We start from the raw sequence: 13,116 nt of genomic DNA on the forward strand, positions 1-13,116 counted from the left end.
TACCCCTGAGCCACCAGGGAAGCTCTGTGATGATTCTTTAGAGCTACGGCATTGCTGGGGACTCTGAGAGCCAAAGGAGAGATTGGGCTACAGAGCAGGGTGATGGATTTGGAAGTGCCTTCCTTCCTTGCCACGGCTTCCACATAAATTCTTTCCACTCTCTGTGGCTCTAGCTCCTACTTGGTGTAAAGGATAGACCTTTCTTGGGTACTGCAAAAATTATCAGACTGAACCTGAGATGCAAAGGTAAAATGAATAGAAGGATGCTGGACAGAATGGAAGCCCAGCAATACCTCCCTGTATCCTGCCTGTTCTGTTACCTAAATTCCACCATTATATCATTAGCACTTTGGGCTCAACACCCTGGTCATGAGCCTTAATACAGCTGGACTTAACTCCTTTACCTGTTACTAATATCTTGCAAGGTCTTGGCTTATGAGATCAATTTCCCAAGGCTGATTTTCCTCCATGTTAGAGCATGGAGGATGGAGTGACAGTTTGGGTCTGTGTCCTGGCAAGAATCAAATGTCCTGAGAATTACCATGAAGTAATGCTGGAACTAGACCAGGAGAAATCCAACTTGCTGTGGAAAGAATCCAGGAAGTGTTCTCAGAGGAAGTGATGTCTTAGCTGAGGCTTTAAGTGGGAAAGATTCAAAGTAGAAGTGGGCATTCCTGTTAGGCTCTGCAAAAGATTCTGATTTCTATTCAGATGGGAGCTACTGAAGGGGCAAGGTGGTGATGGAATGAGATTTTGCATCTTTGAAAAGACACTTGGGATGCCACAGGGTAGACAAGGAATTGGGGGCACTGAAAGTCAGATGGTACCCAGGCTGGAGGTTATTAGTACTCTGGGGAGCAGTGATGGGGGCCTGGATGAGGATGGACAGAAGTCAAAGTGGAGAAATGGGTCCTTTACCCCTCAGTCTGTTCTCAGAATGTTAGCCCGTGATCTTCCTCGACTCAGACCTCACAGAGCCTCTATCTCACACAAAGGAAGTCCCTTCTCAGCAGGGTGCTCCCAGCATCTAGGTCAGGGCTGTTCCCCACCCTCAGCATCCTCACTCCCACCAAATTCCAGGAGAAATCCCCGGTCACAGGACACTGCACATTTCCAGTGCCCCAGGTACTGCTCCTTCTTTCAAGGACCACTGTGCAGGGCCTTGAACTTGCTGTTCCTTCTGCCAGTTGCACTCTTCTTCCAGATATCTGTGTGCCTTGATTCTTAGCTGGGTGTCTGCCCTTTCTGCCTGGGCTGGGTGTCCTTTTCTCAACGTCCTTTGAATTGCAATCTGTCCCTACATGATTCCTACCCCTTCTCTGTCTTATTTTTCTCTATAGCACTTTTCATCCTCTGAGACTCTCTAGGCATTTTCTGACCTCACCGCCCATCCCCCGAGCCCCACAATGTAAGCTACAGGTAAGCAAGAGGTTGTCAGTTTTGTTCGCTTCTGTATCAGTCTCTGGCATCCAGAGCAGTGTCTGGTACATAGTAGGCGTTTGGTAAATATTTATTTGTGCAGTGCCCGAGGTGGCATCTGACTGCAGTGGGAGGTGAGGGGTAGGATGAGGCTGTTTTCTGGAATGGGCCGGCGGATGGCAGTGCCATTCGTAGGGCTGGGGAGCGCGGTTGAGCTCGGAGGGCGGGTGATGTAGTTAGTTGGAGACACATTGAGCTAAACAAGCTGTTTTTTGTTGTTTTTTTTTTTTGGTCTGGCCATCGTACATTGCGAAGGCTCGGCAGGGGCGGGGACTGATCAGCCGACCCAGGCGGTGCTGGGGCTGCGTGTCCCGCCACAGGCGTGGGCCAAAACTATGGACACACTCAGACGTCCGTTTGTTTGCAAAAGCTCAGCTCTGCACGCAAACCTAGGTCCTTTGCACCGCCCCACCACCCATCCAATCACGCACCCACGAGGGTTCGGCGGCTTGTCTTGCTCCACCTCTGCCCCCACGCTCCGCTAGAGACTGGCCCTTTAAGAGCCCCGCCCCCGACTCTCCCCCTCACCGCTCCCCGGTTTCTCCCCCCGACCCCCCCGCGCTCGCGTGACTGTGCCAGGACCCGAGCCGGGCCGGGGAGTTGGGCTGCTGGGTGGCTGCGCCGGCCTCCGGGTCCTTCTCACGCAACTCCCGGGCACCGCGCCCCCGGCCAGGTGGGGCTGGGATGGGCCGCGTGACCTCTGCCCCCTGGAGGGATGTACCAGACACAGGCACGCTAGCCTGGGGAGGCATCTGCGCCCGCCACCCCCCCTCCCGCCCCCTCTAGTAGTCCCTGAGCTCCCTTTCTTGCCCCGCACCCCCACCCCAAGGCCTCCTTCTAACCCTTTCCTCGGCCGCTGGGAGATCCGCTCGCCGCACAATTGCTCTGCCCTGCCAAAGCGCTAGTAGCCCCAGGAACCTCGAGGGCCCGAGGGTCCTGGCTCGAAGTACCCTTGGTTTGCAGAGTGGTCCTAGGGGCGTCTCAACGGGTCCAGCTAGTGCGCGCTCAGCAAGGCTGCACATTCTCCATCCCTTCCCGCCTTCCGGCTCTTCCATCAGGGAGCGCGGACTTCTAGTCGTCCAGGCTCTGGGGGCTCTGGGGGTGGGGGAGGCTCTGGGGAAAGGGGCCAGCCCATCGGCGCCTCTGGCCTTCCGGCCCTAGTGACCTCGGGGCTGGGGTCGCAGTGCTTCTCACGCGAGCCTCGACTCAATAACAGGGGTTAGGAGGTCATCACTGGGCAGCTCCGCCCCTGCTTGCCAGCCTGGTTCCTATCTGCTGGTAGAGAGGAGGAAGCACTCCCAGCGTTCAGTGGGTGCAAAAATGAGGGTGACTGGTTCCCGTACCCCTGGATGGAGCACCCCTATACCCTCTTTCGGTCTATCATGTGATTTCTTCCCCACACTCCTCCCCAGCTGGGCTCTGCGCTTGTCCAGGGGTACCTTGGAACTGAGGGTCCTAAGTGTCCCTAGTTTTCACCCCTTGAAGAGCCAGCACTTGACCGAGGCATCCCCAGAGTTGGTTCTTACCTATCCCCCAGCTTCCTCTCTCGCCCCTCCCTCCTCCGTTCCAAAGCTTCCAAAAGCGACCAGTTCCCCTCCCCCCCCCCCCCCCCCCCCCGCCCATCCCCGCGCTCCGGGAGGCGTGGCCACACGCCCAAGCCGCCTATAAAGGTGGCATTGCTTTCACCCTCACTCTGAAGGTGACAATTCCTTGGAGCCTTCCTTGGTCTTCTTTGGGGTCCCTGGCTCCAGAGACCATTCTTTCCAGCCCAGCTCTGCACCCTCTCACAGCCGCAGGTGAGTGCTGGGGATTTCTGGATTGTCACTTCCCTCGGCCAAAAGGAAAATTCTATTGCCTCCATGTCTTCTTGGTCTAGCACCTCAAAAAAAAAAAAAAAAAAAGGGAGGCTATGAGTGTCCTTAGTAAGGAGGCAGTCCAGCTTCCCTCACTAAGTGGGGAAACTGAAGCCAGGGGAAGGGCTGGACTTGCCCAAGATTCCATGGCCAGTACCAGAACTGCTGCTCCCTTCTCAGCATTCCAGGACCTAGGCTCCAGCTCATCCCCTACTGACTCCTGGAATGCCTGGGGGCTTCCCCATGGAGGTCACCTGGAAGGTTGGAATAGGACTCGGGTGTGAGAGTCTGGGAGCCAGTACAGGACTTCTTCAGGCTCTGTGAGGAGGAGGCTTCTCCGTGGTCAGGGTGGATGAGGGGGCAAGTTGGGTTCTTACCAGCTGTACCCTGCCTTATCCAAAAGCTACTCCTGGCTGGAGCCACTCTCCCAAGACATAGCTTGTCAGTGCTGAGAGGTGTTGGCTGGACAAGGGAGGCTGATCTGAGAGAGAGTTCTGGGCATTGTCCAGGGGCCTTCCCTGTTCCACTGTCTTCTCTGGCCTCTGCTGGGGGCCGATCAGTGTGAGAGACTGTGCTCTGCAGAAAACTTGACCCTGAAAACTCAACAATCACACCTCTCTTGGCCTCCTACCATCTTATTAAGGCTAGGGGTCTTTGGAGCACCCACTGTGCAGAAGGGGACCCCATGGCATGCCAAGACCTAGCAGTGTCCCCAGTTCACCCAAGGAATCTGGACTCAAGTGTGCTTTGGGGTTCAGCTCCTTTAGGAAGCCTCCCTAGACAGACAGCTATAGTAGTTCAGATAGGAACCATACAACCTCCCCATTTTGGATGGCTCTTCTGTAGGGAAACTTCACTAGTCAGACTACGCTTAACCTCATAGGAAAGATCTGAGTTTTCTCTTATCTGAGATCAGCTGGGCACCCTGAATCAGAGATCATGTCCCATCCCTTCTCTCAGGTGATGTGACTGAAGCCCAGAAGGGTAAAATGAACTGACCAATCCAAGGCCATGTCATAAAGCCTGGAACCCTTGTGTCCTGACCTCCAGTTCAGGGCATCAGTAAGATGTCCCTGTCATAGCTCCATGCCTGGAAGAGAGGAATCCATGAATTTGCACACCCTTTCTAGTCTGAACCTGGAGAGAGAAAGTATTGTGTCAGTGTCCGTTAAATTCAGCTCCATTCCTAATGTCCCATATTCCAGTCCATAGTTTTCTTACAGCCTTTGCCTGGTAGGATCCTTCCATTTATTCACAGCTCTAGAGTGACTGGCAAATGGGGGAGGTCCAGACTATTCATTCATTGAGAATTGAGCCCAGTGAAAACCTTGGCCTGGAATTTTGTGACCGGGAGCCTCAATCTAGTTGGCCTCCAGCTGCTTTTAAACTGTGAGTCAGCAGAACTCAGAGAGCTGGGGCTTAAGGGCACTGTGGCTTAGACAGTAAGGAAGAGGGGCAGTCCCCTTTCCCCTCCCCGCTGTGTCCCGGTATCTGGCCAGATTCCCTAGATCCTGGGTTTGAACAGTAGAGAACTGAGGGTACTGAGAAGATGCCTTGTCATCAGCTGATCTGACCACTCTTCAAAGAGAGGTACCTATGACAGGAACATAGGAACAGGGAAGACTGGGCCATGAATCTTCCCAGGGAACTTTCCCTAAGAGTTCTGAGTCCTGGCTCTGTCTGAGAGCTGGGTGCCTTTAGCCAAGTCAGTGCCTCCTCTGGAGGTCAGTTTCCCCAAATGTGAAATGAGGCTGAACAAGAGGGACTCCTTAGTTCTTTGGTACCCCACCCCAAGTTGGGTGGTAATACTCAAGGGGAATTGGGTGATACATATCGATTATGTGCTTAGTTTAATATACGTTAGGGGAAAAAACAAACCTGTATTTTCACATAGATGTTATTGTGTGAAACGGTGCTAAGTGGGTGGATTTAAAGTTGATTTTAGAAAAATATGAAATAAATAATAGTATAGGTTTTCTATGGAAATCACAGACTGACATTGAGATTGGTATGGCAGTTAAGGTAGTCTGGAATTAGACAAATTTGGATTGGGATTTGGATTCTATCGTTGCTGGCTGTGTGACCTTGGGCAAGTTCTGTACTTTCTCTAAGCCTCAGTGCCACCTACCACAAAGGCTGTGGCCAGGACTGAATGAAGAATGACTGAAATTCTTGGTATGGAGTTGGCAGATCAACAAACAGCTTCTCCTATGTCCTCTCCCATTTCATGCCCAGTGAACAGTTCTGGATAAGGTTTTCCCTTTTCTTGACCAGTGTGCTGACATTTTAGGACACTGGCTCCTTCCATCTCCCCGTCAGATCTTTTGACCTTTTCCTCCCATCTCACCTCTCAGCAGCCACCTTGGAATCTACGTGGATCATGTTTTCTGTGTTTGGACTCCCCATCCCTATATCGGCCACAGAACTTCTCCTGGCCTCTGCCGTCTTCTGCCTGGTATTCTGGGTGCTCAGGGCCTGGCGGCCTCGGGTCCCTCAAGGCCTGAAGAGTCCACCGGAGCCCTGGGGCTGGCCCCTGCTCGGGCATGTGCTGACCTTGGGGAAGAACCCACACTTGGTTCTGTCACAGCTGAGCCAGCGCTATGGGGACGTGCTGCAGATCCGCATTGGCTGCACACCCGTGCTGGTGCTCAGTGGCCTGGACACCATCCGGCAGGCCCTGGTGCGGCAGGGCGATGATTTCAAGGGCCGGCCCGACCTCTACAGCTTCACCTTGATCTCTGATGGCCAGAGCATGACCTTCAACCCAGACTCTGGACCGGTGTGGGCTGCCCGGCGACGCCTGGCCCAAAATGCTCTGAAGAGTTTCTCCATCGCCTCAGACCCGTCTTCCTCGTCCTCCTGCTACCTGGAAGAGCACGTGAGCAAGGAGGCTGAGGCCCTCCTGGGCAAGTTCCAGGAGCTGATGGCAGGGCCTGGGCGCTTCGACCCCTTCAAGTATGTAGTGGTGTCAGTGGCCAATGTCATCTGTGCCATATGCTTTGGCCGGCGCTATGACCATGACGATAAAGAGTTTCTTAGCCTCATCGACCTGAATAATGAGTTCGGGGAGATAACTGCCTCCGGGAACCCAGCCGACTTCATCCCTGTTCTCCGTTACCTGCCCAACACTGCCCTGGACCTCTTCAAGGACCTGAATCGGAGGTTCCACGTCTTTGTACAGAAGATAGTCACGGAACACTACAAAACGTTTGAGAAGGTATAGACTAGGGAGAGGCAGGTGGGTGGTAGGGAGTGGGTAGAGTCAGGGGTCAGGAGTCAGAGATAGCTGGAGCAGAGTGGAGTTTGGTAGGCTCTCACAGGTCTTCAGCCTGGGATTTTGAAGCCAGTAGTGGAGGGGATGCCATCCTTGGCAGGAAAATAGAACTTTTTATTGACCAGCCCTTCTAACTTACCATCAGACAGCAGTATATACTGTAGAGCCAGTCCATGTAGGACCCTAAGCTAGTTGTGGTAGGAACCAAGAAGAGTTAAAGAGTTGGTCTTCTGGCCTCATGGGAGAAAAAGATGTAAAGGGCATGTGCAGATGATAATGTTACTAGACTCTGTGTCAAATGTCCCTTGAGTTGGGGCTGCAAATATTCTGGGTCAGGAGAGAGCCTTGGAGAGACAAGAGAAGCTGGGGGGGGGGATGGTGGGGGTGGGTGGGTATGGTCACCTCTTGGACGAAGATGCTAGGGATGGGAAGGGACCAGGTCTGGATGGAGAGGCAGTTCTGGGTTTGGGATCTTCCTTACCTGTCATCCTTCCCTACCCAGGGTCACATCCGGGACATCACAGACAGCCTGATTGAGCACTGCCAGGACAAGAGGCTGGACGAGAATGCCAATATCCAGCTGTCGGATGAGAAGATCATTAATGTCGTCATAGACCTCTTTGGAGCCGGTATGAAATTCCCCATTATACCATTCCTATGGCCAGCTGCCCTGACCCACCAAGCCCCTAACTGCTCCCTCTGTTCTCCGCTGGCCAGGGTTTGACACTGTCACAACTGCCATCTCCTGGAGCCTCCTATACCTGGTGACAAGCCCCAGGGTGCAAAAAAAGATTCAGGAGGAGCTGGGTAGGTGGCGGCTTCCCTTGGAGCGCTCATGGCAGGAGGCCCAGCCAAGGTCTGAGTGGCCCCTGACCTGTCTGGTCCTCTGTGCCCTGCAGACACAGTGATTGGCAGGGCACGGCGGCCCCGGCTCTCTGACAGACCCCAGCTGCCCTATTTGGAGGCCTTCATCCTGGAGACCTTCCGACACTCCTCCTTCGTCCCCTTCACCATCCCCCACAGGTGAGGCCCCATGGATCTGCAGCTGTCTGATGCTGGGCCTTACTTCAGTTCATGTACCTGATCAGGGTGGTGGGAGGGACAGGGTATGGGAGGCAGGGAGATCTCCTTGTGGCCCTGAGCCTGACTGAGCTTCCTCCCTCCTCAGTACCACAAGAGACACTAGTCTGAATGGCTTTTACATCCCCAAGGGGCGCTGTGTCTTTGTGAACCAGTGGCAGATCAACCATGACCAGTAAGTTGAGGGGGGGTGGCAGGGAAAGCTCCCCCGCTCCTGAGCTTCACACTTTGCTGTCTCTGGGCCACTTGCCTGAACCCTATTCTTTACAGCTGGGGCTCAACCCGCTTGATGGTTCTGAGTCCCCAGGCTGCCTCTTCAGCTGCTTCTCTCTGATTTACAGGAAGCTATGGGAGGATCCATCTGAGTTCCGGCCAGAACGGTTTCTCACTGCTGATGGCACCATCAACAAAGTACTGAGTGAGAAGGTGATTATTTTCGGCTTGGGCAAGCGGAAGTGCATCGGTGAGACCATTGCCCGCTTGGAGGTCTTTCTCTTCTTGGCCATCCTGCTGCATCAGGTGGAATTCCGTGTGACCCCGGGTGTGAAGGTGGACATGACCCCCCTGTATGGGCTGACCATGAAGTACGCCCGCTGTGAGCACTTTCAGGTGCACGTGCGCCCTTAGGGGACAGACAGCTCTGCCCCTGTCTGGGCAGCCAGGCCAGGGGCCTAACCCAGGGGAGCCTAAAACCCACAGACTTTGTCAGGCTGATTTTTTGCTGTCTGAGCTATGGGCAAGCCTGAGGGATCATACCTGCCCCCCACCCTGGACTTGTCCTTCTGCACACTGATCACAGATAGTGGACACATCAGGGGCCACACAGGAGCTGATGGAGCCCTTCTGAAGTTGTGCTGGAAGGGCTAGAGGGTCCTCAGGCCTCTGGAAACCTCCAAAGAGCTTTTGGGAAGCCCCTGGGCCCAGCCCACCAGCTGGTTGGCTTTTCATGGAGGCTGACTGGCTTGAGAAACATTCAGAGCAGGTCACACCAGGGCCTCACCAATCTCTGACAATTGGGAGCCGTCAAGACTGAAGGGGAGAGGCAGTCCAGAATACTGACACGGAGGTGGGTCTCCCTGCTTAAACAAGGCTGAGCAATCTGACCACTAGGGTCTGGGACACTGTGCCTGGGGGACAACCTTCCTCTCTGCAGGCAGGGGTGGGGCTGCCGCCTAGCCTTTCGAGGCCCCTGTTCCTGTCCAGGGAGGGCTGAGGACTTGTGTCTAACAGGAGCAGAGAGCAGAGGGAGGGCCCAAATCCAGGCACCAGGACTGGATCAGGAGGGCGGGGGTGGTAATCGCATCATCTTCTACTGCATCTCCTTTCAATATACCCTGTGTTAAAAAGTCTTTTAAAAATGTTTGTATACAAGGACCTTTTCATTTTCGCCTGTATTGTACTTGCATGTTTGTATTTGCCATATACGAGAGCTTAAGAGCAGCTTATTGGGAGCCATGAAGAAAATTCTAACCCAGGTATCCAGAAATGTATAGGAAATATCTATCTACCCGAGCTAAATAAAGATATTATTCAGAAGTCCTTATTGGTGGAGATTTTTAAAATCGTGAATGAAGGCATCTACGTGCCCGGTGTGAGCCTAGTCTCGTGTTGGGTTTTGCTGTGGGAGGACGCAGCGGGGAGGAGGAGGCGGTGCTCTCAGGAGCTCTCAGAAGCCACTGCTCAGACAGCTCGCAGTCTGGTTTGGGCACAAGACTCTGTCACTTCACTGCCTTCCTCCTTCTCTAACTGATCACACATTGGTGAAGAACATTCTCTGAAGCAGGCATTGGGGGCGATAAAGTGAATGAAAAATGGTTTCTAGAGCCTCCTAACATGGTTGGGGGAACTAATTCATTAACACATCACCCAATTCATTGTCCGTGCATGCATGCTAAGTCGCTTCAGTTGTGTCTGACTCTTTGTGACCCTGTGGACTATAGTCTGCCAGGCTCCTCTGTCCATGGGATTCTGTAAGCAAGAAAACTGGAGTGGGTTGCCGTGCCCTCCTCCAGAGGATCTTTCCAATCCAGGGAACCCTGGATTGAACCCACATCTCTTGTGTTTCCTGCATTGGCAGGTGGGTTCTTTACCACTAGAGCCAACTGATAAGACCCCAGTTCGTTGTGACCAGGTCTATAACAGCCAGATACACAACAGGAGGGTGAAGCACGGAGCCAGAGCAGGCTGGGTGGGCAGGGGAGTGGGTGCTGGGAGAGGTGACCAGGTCTTGGGGATATATGCACAGGGCCCTCCTTGAAAGATGGGAGGCAGACTTACTTGGGTCTCACAGCAGTAGATCTCAAGTCCAAGAAGTAGACTATGGTCACTGTATTGGGGGGGGGGGTGCTGGTTCTCAGCTCAGAAGTCATGGTCTGCTTGCTCTTCACTAGCCATACCGGGCTCAGGTCCTGCACTAATATTAGATCCCACACTGGTCACAGATGGAGAACAAGGTGTTTGATCATCGGGTCCCATAAGCTGACTTTGGCCCAGATTTCAACACTAAAATCATCCTTCTCCATCTGGGATGGCAGAGTAGTGGTAGCAAGTAGGGACAGAGGCTGGACCTGCATGCTATGCTGTGCTTAGTCACTCAGTCGTGTCTGATTCTTTGCGACCCCATGGACTGCAGCACACCAGGCTTCCCTGTCCATGGGGATTCTCCAGGCTAGAATACTGGAGTGGGTTGCCATGCCATCCTCCAGGGGATCTTCCCAACCTAGGAATCAAACCCAGGTCTCCCACATTGCAGGCTGTTTCTTTACTATCTGAACCACCAGGGAAGCCCATGAATACTGGAGTCGGTAGCCTGTCTCTTCTCCAGGGGATCTTCCAATCCCAGAAATCAAACCAGGGTCTCCTGCATTGCAGGTGGATTCTTTACGAGCTGAACTACCAGGGAAGCCCCTGGACCTACATAATCAGGAGCTATTCTGGCTAAGGGACTCTGAGAGGAGATGCATCTTGTGCTGTGACCCCAGCCCAGCCTTCTTCCTGAGGCACTGTGCAGTGACCAAGGGTTGCCATTCATGCACTGTGCTGTTAGGAAAGTACTCCCACTCATCAAAAGCTTCAGGCTACTTCAAGGAAGGAGCTGAAGTCAGCTGGAGCAATGCTGTTTAGATAGGAGGATGAGGAATTCGGCATCCGATCATTCTTATATTGATTTATTTTTTACAAAAAAAAAAAAAACACAACTTGTAGAACTTCCCTGTGGCCCAGTGGTTAAGAATCCACCTGCCAATGCAGGGGACGAAGGTTTGATCCCTGGTTGGGGAAGATTCCACATGCACTGGGCAGCTAATTCCCTGAGCCACAACTACTGAGCCCGTGTTCTAGAGCCCACAAGCTGCAACTACTGAGTCCCTGCGCCACACTGCTGAAACTTGCACGCTCTAGAGCCTGTGCTCCGCAACGAGAGAAGCCGCCACAGCAGGAGGCCCATGCACCACAACCAGAGAGTAGCTCCCACTTGTCACACCTAGAGAAAGTCCAGCAGTGATATGTGCAGAAAGTGTGCAACAGTGAAGACCCAGCACAGCCAAAAATCAATTTAAAAAATCAATAAAATAAAAAGCTTATATGATATAACAAATGAGCCTTCAAATCATGATGCTAAGTGAAGAAGCCAGAGATAGCAGGCTACCTATTGCATCTTTCCATTTATATGAAATGTATAAAACATGCAAATGCAGAGAGACAGAAAGTTTTGAATAGATTAGTGGTTGCCAGGGGATAGGGGGCGGGGAGAGTGAAAGGCACAGGATTTTTTTTAGGTTTGGTGGAAATATTCTGAAATTAGATAGTGATGATGGTTGGATAAATTTGTGAATATACTAAAATCCACCAAATTGTGCAGTTAAAAATAGCTGAAACAGTGAAAAAAAGAAAATCTATACCAATCTTTATTCTAAAGAAGGAGTGGAATGGAGACAGCCTATGCACAACAATTTATGAAACTGTTCTCACTAATCATATTGGTAATGGTAATATTAGTATTTTTTATTTTGAGACTATAGAGTGTTGTGGGTTAAGGAGGTACACATGTAACACACAAAAGGTTAAATTTTAAAAATACATTGTATATATGTAATATGTATTATATATTATTATATTATACATCATAGCTCAGTTGCTAAAGAATCTGCCTGCAATGCAGGAGACCCCAGTTCGATTCCTGGGTTGGGAAGATCCCCTGGAGAAGGGATAGGCTACCTACTCCAGTATTCTTGGGCTTCCCTTTTGGCTCAGCTGGTAAAGAAACCGCCTGCAATGTGGGAGACCTGGGTTCGATCCCTGGGTTGGGAAGATCTCCTGGAGAAGGGAAAGGCTACCCACTCCAGTATTCTGGCTTAGAGAATTCCATGGATTGTGTAGTCCATGGGGTCACAAAGAGTCAGACACGACTGAGCGACTTTTATTTCACTTCACTTCATATTATATAATATATCTTATGTATATATATTTCTAAATGTTAGAAACAATCACCAGCTCAACAGTGAGCATCCTGAATGCCTAAATTACCATCCAGGGCTTCTTGGAGAAATGCTGGTTACAGAACCAGGGCAGAAAATGTAAAAGATGACCTGAAACAGTTGTTCATATCAGATAGCAAAGAAGCCACAAATATTATCAAGTTGATCACGCCATGCAGGAGTCCAACAGAAGAGCCTCCAACAGGTCAAAGATTGGACAACTTGACTGTCAACAATAAAATTCCATGGATGAAAATCTATCAAATATCTTTGAATCCATGAGTCTACAAGGATATATATACACACACATATACACATATCTATTTAGACTAGTTTTTGTCTTCAGAAAAACCAATTCATTACCTTAAAAAATGAAAAACAAAAGCAGAATCAAGCATTCATCCTCTCTTTCCTATATGGACTGTACTTGCAGATAACCAAATAGTACATAAGAATAAGCATCTCTTTTTAAAAATTTATTTATTTTTAGTTGGAGGATAATTGCCTTACAATATTTTGTTGATTTCTGCCATATATCAACATAAATCAGCCATAGGTATACATATGTCCCCTCCCTCTTAAATCTCCCTTCCACCTTTCACCCCAAGAAGAAACATCTCTTAATGAAAGTATTCCAATTAATAAATGAAAAAGAATTAATAGAATTGAATTGTCACAACATTGTTAATTAGCTATGCTCCAATATAAAATAAAATTCTAAAAAAAAAAAGAAACAATGGAATTGGAATGTCACTATTTTGCATTGACCACTGCTTCCAACAAACACCAGCATCATAAAAGGAGAGAAAACCAGATATGTGGCTCCTGGTAAAAGAAGCCAGTACTGCCCATGGTCTTTCCCATGGGATTGAACCAGAGTCTGGTCAACTCTCTGCATCCAGCTGCCAATTTGCAATTAATATAGGAGATGAAGAAATACACTGAATGGAAATAT

At 50.8% G+C, this 13,116-nt stretch overlaps 1 protein-coding gene across 2 annotated transcripts; it reads left to right on the forward strand.

The window, feature by feature from the left end:
• Positions 1–3,165: 3,165 nt before the first annotated feature.
• LOC122706942 (cytochrome P450 1A1) lies at positions 3,166–9,225 on the forward strand. 2 transcript variants are annotated; one of them, XM_043922546.1, is made up of 7 exons: positions 3,166–3,275; positions 5,687–6,549; positions 7,109–7,235; positions 7,324–7,413; positions 7,506–7,629; positions 7,775–7,861; positions 8,028–9,225. In XM_043922546.1, the coding sequence occupies exons 2-7, from the start codon at positions 5,713–5,715 to the stop codon at positions 8,311–8,313; spliced, it is 1,551 nt and encodes a 516-aa protein (XP_043778481.1). In that variant the 5' UTR covers positions 3,166–3,275; positions 5,687–5,712; the 3' UTR covers positions 8,314–9,225. The 2 variants fall into 2 exon arrangements, with proteins under 2 accessions (XP_043778481.1, XP_043778482.1); XM_043922547.1 differs by having other exon boundaries at positions 3,181–3,275; positions 5,690–6,549.
• The last annotated feature ends 3,891 nt before the right edge of the window (positions 9,226–13,116 follow it).

Source organism: Cervus elaphus, chromosome 13 (genome assembly GCF_910594005.1).
Source record: "Cervus elaphus chromosome 13, mCerEla1.1, whole genome shotgun sequence".
In the NCBI taxonomy this organism is placed as follows: domain Eukaryota; kingdom Metazoa; phylum Chordata; class Mammalia; order Artiodactyla; family Cervidae; genus Cervus; species Cervus elaphus.